The sequence below is a fragment of the Metopolophium dirhodum genome, chromosome 9 (genome assembly GCF_019925205.1).
Source record: "Metopolophium dirhodum isolate CAU chromosome 9, ASM1992520v1, whole genome shotgun sequence".
Classification (NCBI taxonomy): Eukaryota; Metazoa; Arthropoda; class Insecta; order Hemiptera; family Aphididae; genus Metopolophium; species Metopolophium dirhodum.
In genome coordinates, this window is record NC_083568.1 from 15,072,526 (window position 1) to 15,095,471 (window position 22,946).

At 30.3% G+C, this 22,946-nt stretch overlaps 1 protein-coding gene across 13 annotated transcripts in view; it reads left to right on the top strand.

The window, feature by feature from the left end:
* LOC132951880 (uncharacterized) overlaps positions 1-22,946 on the top strand; it is a 278,489-nt gene that overhangs the window by 213,440 nt on the left and 42,103 nt on the right. For 12 of the 13 annotated variants that reach the window (XM_061023904.1, XM_061023905.1, XM_061023907.1 and 9 more), the window contains 2 exons: positions 3,376-3,420; positions 16,031-16,149. In XM_061023904.1, the coding sequence (XP_060879887.1) occupies positions 3,376-3,420; positions 16,031-16,149 (164 nt within the window). The remainder of the gene's footprint in view (positions 1-3,375; positions 3,421-16,030; positions 16,150-22,946) is intronic. The other variant, XM_061023906.1, reaches the window with a different exon arrangement.

A 22,946-nucleotide genomic window follows, 5' to 3' on the forward strand; every position in this document is an offset into this window, starting at 1 on the left:
TAACGGTCAGAAAAAAAATGTTTATCCAGCCCAAAACCATAATAAAATATAATATTATACTAGAAACCAAACAAGTTTTATAAAAAATAAGAGTTACATATAATAAATTATAATATAAATACCCACTTCAAAAATACAAAAGTAGAAAAATTGACTTAAAATTAGGGTAGCTATTTAAATATGGACCACATCGCATATATGTCGAATCGCTATTATTTTTATATTATATTGTATATAGTGTATACGTTATGTAACACCGTATAGAGTATATTTTATGTATACATAGGACTGATGAGATTGGGCGTCTAGATAGATTAACGTTTAGTCAGATAAGTAGTCGATCGTGTAGCCTACGGCGGCTAATGAGCTTACAACTCGAATTCATATACATATATATTAATATATATATAATATCATATTATATACTCGCGATTCTTGTCGAGCAAGCGCAGTAATCGGTTTCCTATATTATACGTCACATGAACATAAGTGGATAGGCCTGCGAGCATAATAAAACTGCGGAAACAAGACGATGGTATTATGACGTTACAAATGGTGTTTCCCGGGCATGCTAGGATTATTTCGCAATGTTAATAAAATGAAATCATATTTTTTTTTATCGATTAACCACAGCGCAATAATTATTGCCGTCGTGGATTGTATACCATCGTCTCGAAACCCATGATTTATCTCGATGAACCGTTGTTGAAATACACTATTAGGTATCACTTATTGTACGGTTGAGTCAATCAATCGACCTCTGCGGTAGTATATAATATAGATAAAACGATACTATTCAAGTCGTATTATACTATTATGGATTCTAACGGACCGACAGCAACGTCTCCGTTTTCAAAATCCATATACGCCCAATACTTATATAGTTGGTATTAGGTACGGGTTCCTTTCCGATCGTATAATATACGTTAAGATAATGACATTTTTTTTTTATCATTAAGATGTAACTGTAGCAGTCATCATTCATATTATTATATCACACAAACCATTGAAATAGATATAATGCTGTTCACGCGCATAACTCTGTACTGCTTAAACACCAGCTGTCACACATGCGCCCACGCGGCGTGCTAAGAGTTCTCGAGAAATCGAGACAACTCGTGAACGTTCATTTTTAATAACATTGCATTTACATTCGATTCCAGTAGTATACAATTCATATAATTTTAAGTATCATGTTTCGCTACAAAACTATAATAATCATATGATCAAAAATATGCAAACCTATAATAATTATTACATTTAATTGCATAAGACCTACTATGAAAAAAGGTGTCGACAAAATAATTTTAAGCTAGGTGATTAAATTACCGACAGTGATCAAACGTGTAAATGTAAATTCTACGATAAAACACAACGTTATTGTAAATGTATAATATGCATTTCGTTTTTACAATTCAAAATATCGTACCTGTTTAAAACTTTTATAGTTATTTTATGTCTTACAACTTACAAGCAGACATTATTTTTAATTGCCTCATAACAAACTCTTTTTTTTTGGTTTGTGTAATATAAATTTCTTCTCAATGAATATAATATTATATTATATTAATCAAAGTAAGCCGATTTTATATCTCAAGATACTTAGTACATTTATGTAAAAACTACGTGATTGGTTTAATATTATTTTCTACTACCAAGTTATTCAAAAATAGTATTCGTACTATTTAAAAGAAGGCGTATATGCTACATATTTTAACTTATAAGATGATCATCCCAATTTTTTCATTTAACAATGAGTTAATTCAAATTTTAATTTTTAGAACTTAAAAATATACGTAAGGACCATATTTTTAAGTATTCAGATTTTTTAATAATTTAAGAACCTCTTTACTGTAAATAATCAAGTATTCAATTTTTTTAAAACATATTAATGCATTTAAAAAATAAATTTGAACGAATAGTTTCTGAAAACTAATATTTATATACTATTGATAATAATCCATATATGATAGTAATAGTTTTAGAAGATATGTGGACTTAAATGGTTTGAAAATTATATTAATTAATATTTAATTCACTAAAGTTTTATAAATTGTGAACATTGTCTGAGTATAATAACCAGACTAAGTATTTCATTCATTTTATATTTGATGTAAAACCGTTATTGAGGACTAATATATTATTTGTACCTACATAAAAAATAATAACTCAAATACTTCTTGTTCGAGTTTTGATTATTTGTTTTCTAAAAAAAGGTTAGTTTTCATTTAAAAAAAGATTTTTATCATCAGAAGACACACCTTAAATGTTAAACAAATCAAAGTATTTAAAAATATTGTATATTAGTAGTTCAAAAATGTTATAAACCATAATTTAAATATATGCTTTATTAAAGGAGCTTAGTGCATCACTCTGTATAGATCGTGAACGATTTTAATGGTGGTTTCTACCGTAATAATAATTAATTTTAGTTAATATATTAGCTTCAGAAGTTATTTCAATAAAATGTTTTCTAAAATACATTTTTTTTTTGAAAATTATACATTTTAGTTCATTGTCAAAAATAACATTGCTCGTAAAGATATATTTATCCCCCGAGAGTACGAAAAATTAATTCTCGGAACTAAAATCGTAAAACTCAGTCATAAAATATGTCTTATCATTCCTGTAGGTACCTGAAAAGTTACAATGGCTTACATAAAAAACAAATAGCCTCTTTTGTTAATTTTGTAGTGAATAAAGTAAGTGTAAGTGTATGTATTTGATCTATTGGTAAACATTATCATTTACATTATTAAATTATTTTGTAACAGAACTTTTTTTTTTAATAACAATCGTTCGAAAAAATGTATTATTAATTACTTTTTCTGTGAATGAAACCCGCACCGATTTATATTTGATTTGTAAGGAATGATAATATACAGGTATACTTTGGTTGATATAATATATATAATATATATATGAATAAAACAAAATATCGTCATAATATGATTTTCATAAAAAAAAATAATAATGAAAACAATTCGCCTGAATGCATATTACACCATTAATTTAAAAAACATTCCTCGAATTTGACGTTAAAAATGTAATAGTTACATACCTATATACATACCTCTATACCTAATTAAATAAATAATATTTTTTTAATATGTTTACATTGTATACACGGTGTCGAATACACTTTTTCCGAGATACGTAGTTATTTTTATGGGAATATGAATTCGAGTTGTAGTTTAATTAACCAACTTAGTATCATTATTTAATATATTGTATATTAATTTAGTTGTTTTTTTATTCAGCTTTACTAACATAATGTTTTGTGTGTTTTTTTCATTTTTTTGTTTGGCTGTTTGATGTGTGCTCTCGCCAAATAAAAAAAAATAATTATACTTATACCTCGGTAAAAAAAAAAAGGAAACACCAAATGTACCACGCGGTATCGACCATAATTGCAATGAGGTAATTGTTTTATTATTATTGTTTGTATTTTATACTATTATTATTATTATGCTCACATGTACATTACAGGGTATTATATCGAATGCATATTATAATATTTATAAGGTACTGTCGGACCGGTCACATCATTATTATAACAACAACAATGATAATGGGTATTTCCCATCTATATATTCTTTAAGCCTTTGTATATTTTTTTTTTACGTCATTGACGTAAACCAAGAATTACATTATAAAGGTTTTTTGGCAATTTTTTTTACGGTATTCTATGGAATAGGAAGACGCGATAGCAAAAAGTATATGTAGCTCGAAAACGAAACAAAATATTTCGGATCGATCACACATGGCTTTCAAAGGTCTCGGTCATTATTTATGTATACTATTGACGTGCACATTCTGGTGTGGACGTCGTACATAACGATTTCCCCTAGAGACACTCCTGGTCGAGGATATAATATAATATAATAAGAACAAAAACAAACCGCAAAGTTGAAAATATATTAATAACGCGAGCCAAATTTAATAAAAACCGTTTTTGCAAGGAGTTTGTTTTTATTTTACCTGTTTTATAATCGTAAATAATACATAATTTGACAATAATATATAGATCATGTCCGGCAGTTTTCATAATATAACTATTGTCGATGGTTACAACACATCAACACGAGTGACACCGCCACGTTTAAAACTTGTGTACAATATTATTATAAATATGTATGAACATTTACCCATCGATCGTGTAAAATAAAAAATTTACATTTCGTTTGCGTTTTAGTGTCGTTGGCCGAAGAGACGTAGTTGTAGCGGTGACATTTAGTATCGGAAATATCTGAATAATGTATGTCCACACCGAACTCTAACCATGGCGTTGTTGACAAAATGTCAACAGCGAATTTATATCCGCGTGTGTCCACGTATTTGAAATTTAATATTTATTAGAAAATAATATCACTTGCCGGGTTGGTCACAATTACAGTTTCAACAAAGGACGGAATTCTCTGGGGCTGTCAAATAGTATAATATGTATAATTTATATTATATATATTTTAAGCCACTGTAGTGCAGTACATTTTTTAGTATTTTTTTCCTGCACGCTTTATTTCTTTATTCTTTCTTTGCGAAGTATTTAATATTTCAATATTATATTAATTATTCGTAGAGATGTAGTAATACTCAAAAATCAGTCATTAAAGATCATAATAGTATGTCACACAAATTACATCATTGATAAAGGAAAACCCGTTTACAAACTAAAAACAAATTGTTTATAAAGGTTTTGGTTTTATACTGAATTAAGATTTACTTAATTATTACTGTAGTTTTACAATAAAAATCAATATTTCTGGAAAATCGAGGTAGGTATCTACTGGAATCCCAATTTCCACACATAAGTAAGTACTTTTGAAAACTCAACAGTATCTGCTCTATACGTTTTTTGATATTAGGAAATTCTAAATCTGACATCGTGTTTATTTCAGCTTTAAAAAATTCTTGTTAAACTCAAGCAAAACCAGTCCGACAAAATTGTATGTATTATTATTTATGTCTCTATAAAATGCTTTACCAAAATATCGTTACACCCGATGACTTACTTTGTGGATATTAATGGTGAAATCAGATTCTATGGTACTCCGTGACCACTTACTGCGTTCGCAGAATGTATAGGTTTCCCGGATGACTTATTGGAAAGTAGAAACATTGATGGAACTAAAACATATATTTTTGTACGTAGGTACTTTATGTATCTACACTCCAATATCATATATCAATTTTATATACCTATTACATACCTGATTCTATACTGGTATGTATAATGTATTATATATTATATACATAAGTGTAATGTCACATAAATATTTTTATATAATATTCTAATGTCGGTTATAAAAACGGATTAATAATTTCTGTGACATTATCATAAAGATGTAATATATCATTCGGTGGCAATATCACTTAGTCCAAACCGGGAGAAATAAATAATTCGGTCGACCGATATATTATATTAATTCATGCTTATATGTATGAACGTGGGATGTAACGTATGAGTATCCAACGGAAATACCTTTTGCCTCCCTTTTGGTCTGCCGCAGATTGATGGGAGGGAAAACGAATTCTGACACGGCAAAAGGGAAATTACAACATAATATGCACATAATATTATATGTATACCTAGGTTAGGGGCATGATAATAAATATCAAAAGAGACGCTTTAAAATTTACCATTTTGCTCATAATACTCACCTTTATAGTATAGTTATTTTATTCAATTTTCATATAAATATTGTAAGAAATGTGTAAATCATAAATAATAATGTTTATTGTTTGAGATAAGATTAGATTTTATAAAATATAGACAGGTAATATAAAATGTTTTGTTTAAATTTTAATACTGAGAAAATGTTTAAAATATTATCGATATAATAATATAATATATTTATTTAACTTGTCACTCAACGAAAGACTACCTATTTAAGATCCATGCAGTAAATTTGTGATAAATATAAAATATTTTGCAACACATAAAAGTATGTTTAAGTAATATTTCGTTTATACCCAAAATCACCCATCTGTAGAAAATTTTTTTTTAACCAAATTACCTAACCGATCTTCAAGATTAATAAATCGAGCAGAGATTGTCATTACCGACTGAGCACCACAGCATTATATAGCGTATAATATTATACACATTAAAGCCAAGATAAATAATATTATTATAAAGTCACACACGCTATAACTTAATATGCATTTCATCATAAACTACTTATAAATATGTATCGTAATATAATATGTATATATATATATTTATTTGTATATATATGTATATATATGTCTTTCGTTGAGATTTTTTGGAAATCCCAACTTTTGATCCCCGCAACGAGGTTTTGTTATTCCACGCATTAACGCCGAATAGTTTTGGTAAAATTCGAACAGAATCAAAAGTAATTTACTTCGTTCCGGCGACGGCGATAACCTATTATACGATGTCGGCCGAACTTCGACTTTATGAATATGAAATACATCATTATAATATACGTGAATCGTTAAGACACGGATATAAAGCGTACGCATGTAGATATATATATATATAGGTACATATTTGTAATTTGTGCACAATGGGAAAGAGTACCACACACAACACAACCCATAAACACAGGAGTATTTCCTACCCGCCGTAAACAATCTTACGAATACGAAATAATGATCTTCGCATCTTTCGCAGTATTCTATTATGAACCCCTGCACGGTAAATTTGCTCACGAAATATTTCTAACCTAAATTCAACTCCAAATGAACATTATTGTCGAAACCTGAATCGCCTTTCGTTTAGCCGCGATTGTATAGTGTACAATAATATTATCACTGTACACACACCAGCCCGCGCGTTTTAACCCAACTTCATTAAACATTTAATTACTTTACCGTGATGGGATGCTCGTCCATAAAATTATCTGGCGTGACGTATACTGCAATTTAAAAACAGTCAAAATAATGTTGAATTTATTCAGTTATATAAATATGGTTCTAGTTTAATATTAAACAAACACACATTTAAAATATCAAATACACGACATTTGAAATTTGTCACGTTTCATAAATTGTGTGGGTATTCGAAGTCAACAAAAATAAAAAGTCGATATATATTGCAATTTACATAAGTAAGTTATTTAGATAACCGTTACATCATTATTAATATCAATATAAATTGTGATAAATATGACGTTTTACATATTTGTATTAAGACCTATAGTAAGATACCTAGGTATTATGTTACTAGAATATGATTATTATTCTTGAACTTTCAGTATAATATGTAGCTGATTAAAGTTAACTTGATTATTATGTAACTATATAACTTCAAGTAATACCTACGTATGTAACAGGTGTGCATAAGGCGCTTTTTTAATTTTTAAATTACACCGTCAACAAGGTAATACGCAAACGATTCGGTTGTTTTTGCAAATTAATAGTCATTTATGTTGGTCGACTTTTTAACTAAAACTATTTCTTTTTCCGTTAAATAGTAAATAAATTGCTACTGAAAGTTTTTCCATCTGTCAATGTCGTCTATCCACTCTTTCTTGTTTCACGATTAATCACCTCATATAGTACTACACGATAGCTTTTTCTAGAAGCTATATGCTTCTTTACTTCAAACCAATTTCAAATGTTGGCTGGGTTTTCTTTTTATTTTCAGAAAATCAAATGTTAAAAGTCATTAGTTACAATTGTAAACATCTAAATTATATATATACACAATATACGAAATCAGTACACAATTCACATATTAAGGTACCTATTACGGTCTTAAAAATGAATTAAATAACTACAACGCTATGTATTTTATTTGTTTATTTGGTCAACATTTATTGGTTTCACAATACCAATTATATAATATATTTCATATTTATATATACTAAATATTATTATGAACATATTAATATTGTTTCTATATTTTTATGATTTTCTTATTACCAGTTTATTCTTTTTTTTGGAAAATTTAGTGATCGTTTATTAGTCTCTAGGAAATTATCAGTGAAAACGAATTCAGTGACTATTATTTCGGAAGACAAATTATTTTTAGATTATGACTGAAGATAACTCATACCGTCGAATAAAAATATATTTCGTACAGAATACGATGGAATTTTTAAATACATAACAACTTAATATAATACTTTGATAAATAAAAATAACAACAAACGAAATATTGACAAAAAAAAAAAAAATTATATTGAAAAGTGTAATTATGAGATTCATTTTATCAATATCTTATGCATAATATCTAAACATTTTCTTGATGCATCCTATTTTATTCACTTAGTCTATTGACTGTAGAATATTTTGTGGTACATTGTATAGGTACCTCATATATTTAATTCATGTAGTCCTACATTAAAACATTTTCAATTAAAATAAAAAAGCGCGTTGGGTCGCGTCGTACTATATTGAAATCAACGAAACCTTTAACTGTTTAAAAAATACATTGTTATAATACTTAACTCATCAAACAATACAAAACTCGATTCAAAGATTCACAGTAAAAAAAAAAATAACAATAATGATATTATTATCTTTGATGCCACCACGCGCCGCCGCACGTCGTCCTTTCTCCACACGTCGTATGGCGCAGTTTATTTTCACCCTACGTCGCGGCGTGGCGGAGATTTTCCCCGAACGTCACCGTCACATGAACCCACCACCCCGGTACCTTTCGTCCCGCGTGACCTTGATCGGAAAATTCGGAATAACAACCATATCGCCACCCCCTCACACGACAGGCAGATGCTGCAGCGAGGGCGGTGATATTTGCACCGTTTCCCTGTCACCTGCAGCAGTTTACCGCCACACCTGCACCACCACCACCACCACCACCACCACTGAGTCCCTGGACAACCACCGTACATCGACCTAACGCCTTTCTTAGCTCTTCGTGTTGACGTGTACAAGGTGATTTATTTTTTAAACGTAGGTACGATTCGCATTTATATCCTATCTTACCGAAATCGACTGCGTAATAAATACATAACAAAATAATATTTAGAGACGAAAAAAATATCCACCATGTATTGAGAGTAGATATACTCGTTTTATACCAAGTTCTGATATAACAGCTGTGACGTAACTTCACATTTGTGTAACACTACAAGATTTTAACGTGACTTCTTAACTTATAGGTATACATCATCGTGGATTTGCACTCGCGTAACGACATTAGTTTTTTTTCAATTCCACGTGTTCAACCAATTTCGTTTTATTATTCTCAAGCATATTTCGAACTTCACATGGTTTTAAACGTAGAAGTACTTCGAGGTACATCATATTGTTATACCTATCCACTATAGTATATCTACAAATTAACTGAATAAATAATAACTATCGGTTCAGTACTTGATATTCACGAGCAAAACGTACAGTCGAACAGGTACATCGCACCTTAAAATATAAATTTAAGAATAATGATTTGACGTTTTTTAAACATATTATTACATAAAACCTATATGAAAAATTACTGAAAACATAGTATTAGATCAATAATAAATTGTACTTAATAAAAAATGTATCTTTGTTAAAAAAATCTCGAAAACCTAACTAACGAAAGTAGTTTTCAAAGAATCGCCCTATATTTTCTCCTGAGACATTATCCGTGCGCCAAAAATTTTACGCCTAGAAAATTCACAACGGCTTTCGCAACTAACGTCACGTGTTTAAATAATAAATACTATGGTTAACGAGCACCGACATGTGTACCACCGCGAATGGATTTACGTCCTATAATATTATACTGAGTGATTTGACGTGTAAAACGATCCACGTCAAAGTTTTATTCACTCTTCTCTCAAATATAGTATTATTATTACTGCCACAATACGAGCCCACTTCTCGGAAAAAGTTTTTCTTGTGTCGGTTAATAATAATAATATGTTACATCACACACATATTATTCCATATAGTCATATCCATTATTCAGTCATTGTATTACGATTTCTCCTGTCCAATTATTCGATGGTTATAGAACGATTACAATAACGATTCTTATTTGCACCATGGTTTCAACGGGGTAGGGTGTTGGTTTCGATTTCGGGAACCCTAAATAATGCGGGCGGTGGCGATTAAACATAATGGCACGCAACAATTTAAGAGAAGAACAACCGATAACACTTAACACTGCACATTAAATGAAAATAATCCTTAACCCTCGCGTGTGGTCATACGTGATACTCGCTATAGACATTGCAGGGGTTGGATTTGCAGTTTTCTGATTTAAATTTATACAATATCGGTATCATGAGCATTTTGTAATGCGTCACTTTACTGACTTCACGGTTTAGATTATAACTATATAGTTGGTTTTAAAATACCGTCAAACATTTTAATTCTATTAAATAGTATCGATTGTATATGCCTTATACAATACTGAATAATAAACGAACCATTATAATATATTTCACGGTAGGCGGGTACCTAATAGTATTTTTAATCGTGAAAATAAAATATTTTCTACCAAAGACAGAAAAACAATCGTGATTCGTTTTCTTAATGTGATACGTTTATGTTTTTATTTTGTTTTTTCACAATTAAAATTAAATACAACTCGTTGGTACAACTATTTATTCGTAATAGGCTATCGCCTGAGTTGGTTCGTTACAAGCGTGTTGTCGTTTAAAATTTGACGTTAATGAATAGTCCTTAAACCAGATATCGCACTGAACTCAATTACAGAAAACGACCAATATACATTATTAGACCATTTAAAATATCATTGTCTACAAATGTTAGTGATATCATTTACAACGAATAGTTTATGAATTGTGTTCAATTTGTTATTATACTCCGTAGGCTATGCTTATATTTTACCATTCCAATAGTTTCATTTACTTAATGCATTTTGTTCGAGTATAATAATTCACCTGACACCACTTAATGATTTAAATTGTAGTGGTTGTAGTTAGACGATAGTACTTCATCAGAACATTGAGAATAATATATTTGTATATTTAACACGTATTTAACAAGTATATAAACAGCCAAATGACATTATTTATATTTTTCCTAATGTGTTAAAAATTATATTAACGCTCTGTTACAAAACAATTGTCTATAAATATTAAATTTTCCAAAACGAGAATTGATTTTGTAAATATAAAATAAGATAGTGACAGTAATATTTTTTAATTGTTTTTTATATAATGATAATAAAATACCCATTTTTTTAAATACGTAATAAACATTTTATTTCACGGATATATTCGATATGAGAATAAAGGTTGAACAATTTTAAACTTTAAACTTGATGCCGTTTTAAGTATGTTATTCCGTTAACCTAACCTATATGTATAGGATCAATGGTGTCGAATAACGTTCAAAGGGCTGCTGAAAATGACACCTATAAAAATGATTATGATAATATGTAATACCGTAATGCGCAGTTTGAAATCAACATACAAAAAATATACGAAACAACATTTTAACCAACTTTTATACAGTGTGCTTTTTAGATCTAAGTTCTTGTTACACTTGTACCATTTTTAAGTTTTGATTTTGAAAAGACAACATATTATATTATTAATTATTCATAACAATTTATCAATTTAATATTTATGGATGTGAACATTGTCACAATCTTGATATATTTTCAAGTTTAAAATATAGGAATTCACAATTTAAAAATCAATACATTGTAATGGTATTTTTCGATAGTATTTATATTAAATTTAATTACTAATAATATTAATGAAAAAAAAAGGTGGGCAAGTGGATGTCGCTCTGCTGTACTGTAGGTTACAAGTGGGTCACTGTATAATGGATGGTATTAAATTTGAATTCAATGATATATCATTGTATAAGAAAAACGATTCTGAGTGGAGACGATATGTCAGTCTAGGTATAAGACATATTATACACTTATCTATGGTATTAAAAAAAAAATTGACCTATAATAAATTCCAAATTAATCATATCACAATATCCATTAGGTACATATAACGCGTTATACATCAACAACAAACCGTGATACTATCATCATAATATATCGATGAAAATATTACAAATTAGAAGTTTCAAGTGCCCACGAATAATATTATACAATCACAACAAAATAACTAAAATAGTTATTCTAGGTTTTTATGTAATTTCGTCCAAATTTGAACTTAAAATGACTATACAAATAAACTGTGCTTGTGTATTTTTTAGATTTTTTGGTAACCGAATTATCTATTTACATGGAATCTTGTTTTAAATTTTCCATCCTTAGCTATAAAAACTGAACATTTTATAATTTATTAATTACAATGGTTGATAATTTTCGAGATTTTGATAAATTCTGTCCAAATTTGATCTTTAAATGCTTATAAAAAAAAACTGTGCCTATGTATTTTCAATATTTTTCAACTGCTATTGTAAAAATATATCAGGAGTCTTGTATTAAATTTTTACACTTTTTGGCCCAACAGATAAAACTTTATTGATATTTATAGAAAAAAAAACTAAAAAAATTGAAAACTGAAAATGCCCGTAAACAGCTCAAAAAGTGTCAAAATATTTTCAAAATTGTATGGTGTATAGGAAATGCTAATATAAACATTCAGTGAAATTTTCATGTATCTACAGTTATTCGTTTTTGAATTACAAGAAAATAAGGAAATCGGTACATGAGAAATCGAGTGAATATCTAATGTTGTAAAAATATGAATTTAAAACGCTCATAAAAATTTAATTTGACTTTCTTGTAGAAATTTTTTTTTGATAAAGTTAGACAAACTTATGAGGAATCTTGTATTAGATTTTAAAATCTTAGATTTAAAAAGAAAATTTTTTATGAATTTCTAACTCAAAATAATTTGCAAATTTTCGTGATTTTTCCGTATTTTTTCAAGATTTGAACTTTAAACGTGTATAAAAAAAAACTGTGACTAAGGATTTTTAATTTTTTTCATCTGCCTTTGAAACAATAACCTAGGAGCCTTCTATTAAATTTTCAAGCTTTTTTACCCAACAAATAAAATTTTATTGATATTTATAGAAAAAAAATTTAAAAAAACTGAAAACTGACAATGTCCGTAAACAGTTCAAAAAAAGTCAAATTATTTTCAAAATTGTATTGTGTATAGAAAATGCAAATATAAACAACCAGTGAAAATTTCATGCATCTACGGTCATTTGTTTTAGAGTTACACCAATAACCAAAATCGATTTTGTTAAAAATCGATTTTGCGTAAAAATTCCCGTTTTTCCTTAATTTTTCTTTTGTTTTTCACATCGCTTTTGAAAACTACTGGGAAATTAAAATTTTGACCTCCCCAATGCTGCACCAACGATATTCACTTTCCCATCGAACAAGATACTGAAGTCGAAAATCGAAGCATTATTTCGACTACTTATCGTGTACACAGACACAAAAATAAAAATAAAAATAAAAATAAAAATAAAAAAAAAAATAAAAAAAAAAATAAAAAAAAAAACACATATCATTGTAAAATCAATACATTCATCGTTTCACTCAGAATCTAAAAAAAGAGAAAAATACAAATATTAGTACTGAGCGTATAATTTAAATTTTTCTAAAATTCAAAGTTTCGAAAGAAGTTATTACATTTTAAAATAAAGAGTCCTCGGTGTTAAAATAATGCTTCTATATACTACAGTATACTTACACTATGTATGCTTAATATATTTACTTTAGAAAATAACACGTTAGTATAACAGCAGTTTTCTTTTGATGACACAAATACTTTATCACTGTATTTTTATTGAATGTGTTTCATCCGGGAAATTTGATGGACATATTTATAATTTTGTAGTTATTTTTTAACAAACCCCTTATATTAGTTGGCACGTTTAATATTTTAGAACGATAATTATTGAGTGTTTTCTTATACTCTGGTGACTGTACGGGTTTAAACGTTTTTATTGGACTTAACCATCTATATAATAATATGTCGTATAAAATATCATAATAATAATAATAGAAGTTACTATCAGGATTATTACTTTTATTATCGCCAGTGTAAAATAAGTAATGCTCGTCAGTTATGTGTTTATTATTTAAATTGAATGCGCCTCAATTGTATCCAAAAATGTTCTGTATAATAATGCAAATTTCAAAAGCCCAAAAGCTTTCTTGGAATACAAATGCTTTAGGACCCATTATGCGTAGGAAAAACATTTTATTTTCTCAACATCCTTGTGAATTATTTTCTTTACCAAGGGTATTTCGAAAGAAATAGCACTTCTCGGGTTAGACCTGTACTGATTTAATAATAATAGTTCTAAAAGGCATATAATATTGTGAACCTAACCTTTCAATTTGAATTCAGTAAGCAAAACGCAATAATTACGATTGTCATTATTTGTTACTTCATAATTTAATGACAATTACAAATTAACGCTGATTAAATTCATTTGCAGAGTAAGATAAGACAATTTATTTTCGTTTTTTAAAATTTTCTATGTTGAGAAAAAATATATGAGTACCTACTAATTTAATTTTAAAATTGGTGAAATTCAACAAAAGTATGCCTTTTATTGTTATAATAATTATAGTTTTTTATTCGTGTACTTGTTTGAAATATTTTCAAATTACTGAATATAACATGATATACATTTAATATGAAAGTATGACAATTGTTTCGTTTGACATAATATCTCTATCAGACAAAATGATTTTGTTAGAATATCTGATTTATCGAGATTTTAAATAATATTATTATGTTAATTACTGATAATTGTTAAGGTAATTAATTTTATTTAGTTGAATACAGTATACCATTTATTTATTATACGGTTACGTCAACCCACGGTTATACAGTTTCAAAAAAACATTTTGAAATGTAATACTTTTGGTTAGTTAATATTAAATCATTGAGTATAGGTGAATTTTAGTGATGATTAATGATTTTCTACTGTCCATTAAATCGCATGCAAGATGTATGTAAGAGAATTCCAAACTAACTTATCTTAAATTGAACTCAAGCTACGCAAATCCATAACAATAATTTCACTTTCTACGTTACAGGTGACTCGTTTCTCAGTATAAATAACCTAGGGAAATTGTTACCATCGTTAAAATATACAATTTGTTACCATGCAAACCGTATCACACGATATACTATTCGCCACGTGAAAAATATAATTTTTCATTCATATATACACAGTGCACACGAAATCGAAAGAGTCGAAACCTTAACTCGGATGAAAGTCTGAGGTCAGCAAATATTAAATGACGATTCACGTCGTCGGTATATAATATGACGCGGTTACGACATACGATCCTGTCGTACTAAGCGATAAACGACATCCGTCAGTCGTATCGTAAACTTTGGTCTAGAGGAGTGTTGAGTGTGGAGGACTATTTAATTTAATGTATTGAAAATATTTAAACGGAAAAAAATAATACAATTCCGGACATGGTCTAGCGTAGTGTTGTGTACAAATACAATGATGATGATGATGATGATGATGATGATGACGATTTGGATGGCAAACGAAAAAAAGTAATCACTGGTATTGTCGACTGTCGTCAAATAATATATTGTCGCCCGTATTCGATTCCCCCGATACGCGTGCCATTATAATAATATTGTTATTCTAAAGGGGTCAACGAGATCGCATCGTATGTCCTTTGTGGGACGGACGGATGTACAGCGTATATTATATTATTATGTATAAACACGCTTCTACACGGTATTGTTATTATACTACCCTTTGACGACGGCGGTTTATCCGTATTATTATTATAATATATATATATATAAATATTATATGCACTTCTGCGACGCCCCGAAGTGCATCAGTTAAATGGCTGCGGCGGCCCGTTATAATAATATAAGAAGCATACTTACGCGGAGAATCGCGCGAAATCTAGTACCTTTGACACTATAATATTATCATACGATAAAATCGCGTCCGGCTTCAAAAAGAAAAAAATATAAATATATAATATAATAAAATAATACGCATTTAAACGAATATAATATAATATTATTTGTTGTATAACATTTACGCGGCAATTACACAGCTGCTGTTGTATGCCAACTCGACTACTCGTATTATAATTATTGTTCGCGCATAATTATCTAATTGTATAATAATATGTGTATATGTGTGTATATAGGAAAACCGGGCGTGACGGAAACCCACAGTTCTCGGCCAACACGGAAACGGCGCACCAGTTCCAAGAGTACACGTATAAGAAAATTACACCGTGCGATTTTTGTTCGCAAGTACTTAGAGGTAAGTCTTACCTTATCTACACTATGTAACCTTTTTTTTTGTTCTACATAATTATTACGGCCGCGATAAATTATTATCATCCATATATTATTTGTAAAATAGTAGTTACAGCGCTCGTCACCTATCATCGGGCGTGCGATGCATGATTATATATAGTTATTTTTTTTTATGCTAATTTGACGTGATTAAATCTTACAATGCTAGGGGTACATCTAAATATCTAATGGTCAGTCGTTATAGGAATGCAAATAAGGGCATCATTAAAACTATGTGGTGAATCGAATACTCGGTGCACGCGTGCGGTATTCTTCTGCTTACTCCTGTACTTCACCCCCCTCACTGATACGAAATCGGTATAAACGATCAACATTTAATTCCTATCTTGATCGTAAAAAATATTTTAGGCATTATCTCGCACGATACCGTACAACCGTGCCCACACGACACACTGCAGCTATTATACCGGGGACGGTGTACCTGAATTGCCTATTCGGGACGCCGTGTTACCGTCGTCTTGTTAGGTCGTATAAATTGAAACCTGTTACAAAAAATAATGCATTTGCTTGAGGTGATTTAAAAAACGGGCCCTAAATAATTTATGGTACTACTACGCCGGAATTACCGGGATTTACGGGAAAAAGTTATTCGTTGTGTATTTTGTTTACCCGGATGTCATCAATAATAATATGTTTACCGTTATCACGAGAAGTAATAATAATAATAATTACATGCCATTAATTGAAAGATCGTATTTTACTATTAGGCTTTATAGGTATAATGTAATAACTCCAACAGATATTCGATCAAAATACTTTCAGGATCAATAATAATACGGTAATTAATCATTATTTAACCTTGAGCATAATAATATTATATTAATACTTTATAATAATATGATATTACACAAAACTACGGAGTGTTGTATGCTCGTTCAGCAACTATCTCTTCACAATTATAATACTTTCCAAATATTTGTGCATGGTATAATATTACCAAATATAATATTAAAGCGTTACAATGCGATATCATATACTAACAGTTTCACATGACTTTTATAATATCGGTCGTGTGCAAAATTGCGGTGGTATAACCTGCAAGATCTGAGTGAGCACAATGCGGGTTAAACAAACGTCCCATAAAAGGGTTTATAAAAATATTATACACCACCTCGTAAAAGTCATTGTCAGCGTATAATGAACTATTATATGACGTATACAGAGTGATTCATATTTTATCGTCCCCGGTGAGATTCCATTCAAGATTAAGAGGGACATGTTTTCGGAAGGTTCTTCTCGGCCATCTCAAAATCACCCACTCAAAACGAGTTTCATCACTCCAAGATGATTAGCATAAGTTAAATGACGGGATAAGTACGGCATAAGATACACAGTGTCACTGGTATATTTCGTAGTGATAAGACGAAAGCAAAAATTTGATGAGGGCTACGTGTACGGTAAAAAATAAAATATGCAGCTGTACGTTTTTATGTATAATAATAAAATAATCACATACAATTAAAATCGCCAATGTTCAAATTACGTTCATATCGTACCTACAATTGCGATCATGTCATATTTCGTGCGTACAGCCATTACACTTTATATCCGTTGGCCTGAAAATTGTACGTGTATAATGTCAGTAATATATATATATATATATATTTTAAATAATAGAATCTCGAAAATAAAACCATTTCTATTTCGGCCTCGCAGCAGTTGTAGTCCTACACACATTTCCGATTTTAAATTACAGGTTATTTTTTCATTTGTCAACACCGATTCGGTGAACACGCTTCGAAAAATTATTAAACGCTATCGAATTGATATAGATTCAATAATTATATAATATTACCTATATTGACTGACCTCTGTCCATTCCGCACGGCATCAAGGAATATTAGGTCGTAGCTGTCGATTGCACCGGTATCGCGAATCAACGTCGAAAACAATACATTGTATAATATAATATATAATACAGTCGATTCGAGTGGAAAAAAATAATGCTTCGAGTTCAATGTCCAAATTTGACATCGGAAAATGTCACGAGAAAAGAAACCCTGTTAAGAACCAAAATACTGTATGCGCACAATAATAATATATTATATAATACGTTCTGACGTTTCCGTTTGTTTTATTATACCAGCTCGTATATACATTACATTTTTCTACACCCTTTTCGGTCGCCACTGTTTTAAGACCGATTCCGAGTAAAAAATAAAAGTACGTGATTATACTTTTTATACATTATGTGGTGAATTCATCGATTTCTCGACGAAAAAAATAAAAAAACGTGACTTCTATAGGAATTTTGTTTTCTCGCATCGGCGACGTCGTATTTTGGCGAGTCGTTCGGGTTTTTTTTTTCATCATCACGTCTTAGAAAATTACGACAGCGACGTTCAAGTATTATAGTTGGTAGTACCACGTAGTAAATAATAATATTTATACAATATCAGTAAATAATACAATCCAACAGTCGTGTGTTTATGCGTTTCTGTAGACGTATAGTATTTAACACCATTCGACTTACATCGAAACATTTTATGAAAACCTAATCTTCTAACCTTTATATTATACGTTCAACCTACGCAAAAGTTGTATGGTCTATCGTTGAAATTTTGAAATAAAAATAATCTCAACATTCCAGTTATATTATTCTATAGTAACTATTGGAAAACCTATTTAGAGGCGCCAAGCACCCTCAGCACCGTCACTAAATACACCAAACATATAAACAATGCGTTGTATTATAAATACAACTATATTATTATTGCTTGGTTACACTTTATTGTAAATATAATATAAATATATATATAATATTGGTTTTGGTGGAAATTACGTTATTGCGCCGCGATATTTACCTCCGATATATATATATATATATATTCTACGTTCCGAATTATATAGCAGCGTTTTCCATTCGGTTCACGTATTCGACTCGGCGGCGGTGGCGGCATTGGAAGCCCTAATCGAATCCAATTTGTATATTGTCCTCCGCGGACGTCGAGACCTGCGCCCGGAAGCCCCGAAAATCTAATTTTGTTTACACACTCGCCGCCCTGCCCACCCTTCACCCTGCCGACAGGTACGTAAACGTGAATGTCTGGTGATGTGTGTATGCTTGGTTTCTCGGTGGGTGAGCGGGTGACTGTGGATGAGGAGGGGGTAAAAAATCCACGTGCCGTATGTTTTCTTAACGTGGTGGAGGATGGCGGTGGAGGAAGTAAAAGCTGCGTGCGTGAGGTATAGTTACCTATTTATTGTTGTTCTGAAAAACATAATAATATAGTCACTGACGACATTACTCTCTCCCGTAAAATAGGTTGCACGAGAAACCCTGCTGATCGAAAAACTACTTACATATCATTATGTTTATCGGTACGAATAAATTTATAGGGAAATAGTCCGAGGAAAATATGCCCCCAAACGTGATTTATATAACAGGTACCGTGTGTATATATATTTTGTATATTGGACGCACGTGCAATACTGTGTCGTATACTCGTATGATCACTTGATGAGCACAACATTTACAACGCTCTTATTAAGTTCGTAAAAATCGTGAGTCAACATTCAAACAGCGCAGCAAACTCACTCCTCTTTTTCACCAGCGTTAAGATAGTTGAATTCTTTAATATGTTTTTTTCACGTTCTACTATTTCGGCTTACTCATAATCATTGATCTGGTTTTTATATATTGCCAAATTTATACTATTTACTACAATATCTAAGAATTAATACTAAAATATACATTAATAAATAAACTACAAAATATTTGATGAACACTTAAAATGAACACCACATATTATTCATACCATAATAACACGTACCTATGTGAACATTTTTTTCATATTTTTAAAGAGCTACGTCAGTCTCCAGATATTACACATATCTAAATGGATTATTTTGGTATAGTACAATCAATACTATATCATGGTATAATAGTATAGTGTACTGCCTTTAAAAATGCTCTTGAACCACTCATGGTAGGTGGTAGTGCATATAGGATTCTAATCAGAATTATACTGAAGCAAGACTTAAACGAAAACAATCGCACTAATGAACTGTTTAAAATACTTCAAAAAATAACTATCAAGCAAATTTCTGACAAAAAGTAATATAAAAGTGTAATATTAATGAAAAATCAATATAAAATAAATAATACGAAAATCACCACGAATGAGGGATAGTTACTAGGTACTAAATTAACCTTATAAATACTACAATAAATATAATATAGAGGAATACAGCATTATACTTATACAATAGCATGCCAAAATGTGACAAATTAATTGATTATTAATTAAAATTTAAGCTCAAAATTAAAAATATAATATATAAGTAAACGAATCTTTTTATATATATTGTATACGAATTTAACCAATAACATAATAATATAGTCATAAAAAAATCTGTAAAGTATAATTATTACCTATAATATACTATATATTATATATCATATGTGTACATTTATTATGTAATTAGTATTACTCATTTCATCCTAACTGTTAATCAATTTAAACTTGCAAAACGATTATACTCCCATCACAAGCATTGGTTATAGACTTTGGACAACATTTTGGACAACAAGTATCAGATGTTTTGATTAAATAAAACAAAAATATGCATTATTTTCTCTTTGTCGTCTCAGCTTAGACGCATCGTTGACCTAATCAGTAAACATTATTCATAAATCTATACACATACATAATATGTACATATATATATCTTATGGTCAATACAAAAACTTCTAAACAACAATATCCGATCACGACGATCGGTCGTTTTCACCCGTTTTCGCCGATAGATTAACTACCGCCACCCACCCCCCCCCCCCCCTTCTCAGTCGTGAGTCCTGCTCTCGCGTCGCTTCGTTCAATCACTGATCTTTTTCGCACATGGTTTCCATTTCACGGTGTTCGGTGGACGAATCTCGTTTTCCTATTCTCCTCGTGTGTGTGTGTGTGTGTGTCTGTGTGTCTGTGAGAGAGAGTGTGCGCGCGCACACGGATTATATTATAATATATGATATTATATCCACGCATGGCGGTATCGTTCACGGTGTCGTCGCCAGTGGCATTCCGTAACCCGAAACTCTCGCACCATAATACATAATAATATATTTTGCTCGGAATCCAATATCTTTTTACTCGAATATTGTAAATCAATGTCGTCCGCGTGTATATTTATAGTGTTGCGCGCAGAGAAACGCTGTTAACGACGACGGAAATCGAATGTATATAATGATAATAATAATAATAATATCGAGTTCGGGAAAAATACGCTCGCTGTATGTTTGCCTTCTCGCCACACGATTTATTTATCGACGACTCCCCGCAAAGATGTTTACAACCTACCTCAAACGATTCCGCCTGCGGCCAGATATTAAGCGACGGCAGCCTGTTTAAAGCGGGATTGTCCCTTTATCGAATTGCGACAATGCCCCAATGGACGACGACATTTGTCTCATATATTTCGTGTAAATCCGTTTCTTTCCTGGTGTTTTTTGTTTTTGTTTTTACTTAGTATACTTTATTGGATAAACATCGCGTACTGAAAGTATTTATTTTTTTAAATCAGAAAAATTATACTTATTAACAGAGACTTATGAGACTGTATATTATTATTTTAATCTAACATTTGCCCGAGTGGGCTGCTGCGTTGTGGCGATGGGGGAATCAAAGAGAATCAAATTTAAATTGAAGCGCATTCGCATAAATATAATACGCACGATTAAAGCTTAAAACTATATACACATGATTTAACTTTATTTATCTGTAAACATTTATTTAATATTACATTTAGGTACAACAAATTTAAATTTAAAAAGCTTATACGAAAGTGTACCCACTTTTATAATCCCGAGTAGGCGATTGAGTGTTTTCAACGTATTAAACAATTAAGGTATGAACTTACATTTCTAATACTTACCGGTCGCTGTTCACATCACACGATAGTTGTTGAAGGTATATATATATATGAAGTACTTATGAAGATTTGCGCATTAATATAATATCACTATAATTATATTGCAGCCACGTGCGAGTAATCCGGTGTTTTGATATGTATAATGACTTGGTGGTTTGGAGCATTTATAAAAGAAAAAAACCTGCAAACACTTTTAATCACATGTAATACACGTTGATTAATATAGAACACAACACGCTTGCAGTTGTATAAAACAATTAATTTGATAATGATGAAAATAAAAACGGCTTTTACTATTTTATTATCATATAATATTAAGTATCACCCAAATTACAGTTACGTGGACTGGCGCCGTGGAAATTGAATTTTGCAGCGTTGAAAATCAGAATTCGTGTTGTTTGTTATTTTTGTTCTTCATAAGCTGCATTTGGTTGGGGCAAGAGAACCATGCCTACTTGTAATCTTTCCACAATGTTTTAAAAGATTTATAAGAATTAACGATGTTCCTCTCCCTGATGAGAAAGCTTTATTTAGGCGACGAGCTTAAACCGTATAAAGGCCAGATAACTCTTTGGTATTATATTTTGATATGGTATGATACCATAGTAAATTATAATCAATCTTATGAAACTTAATTAAATATAACAGTTTTAAGAGCAAAACGGTTGTTCGTGTTATATTGTTTTATACAGAAAAAAACCATGCGCATGTGTAGCCAATCAGAACAGTGCAATAATTTTTATGCAAACACTTTTGTTTACGTTTAATATTATTAATTTTAATGATGATTATTATACGGTTGGATTAGAATGGTTGGCAGAAGTATAGAACGGTCGATTTCATAAATTAGAATCATCATAATATTTTCGT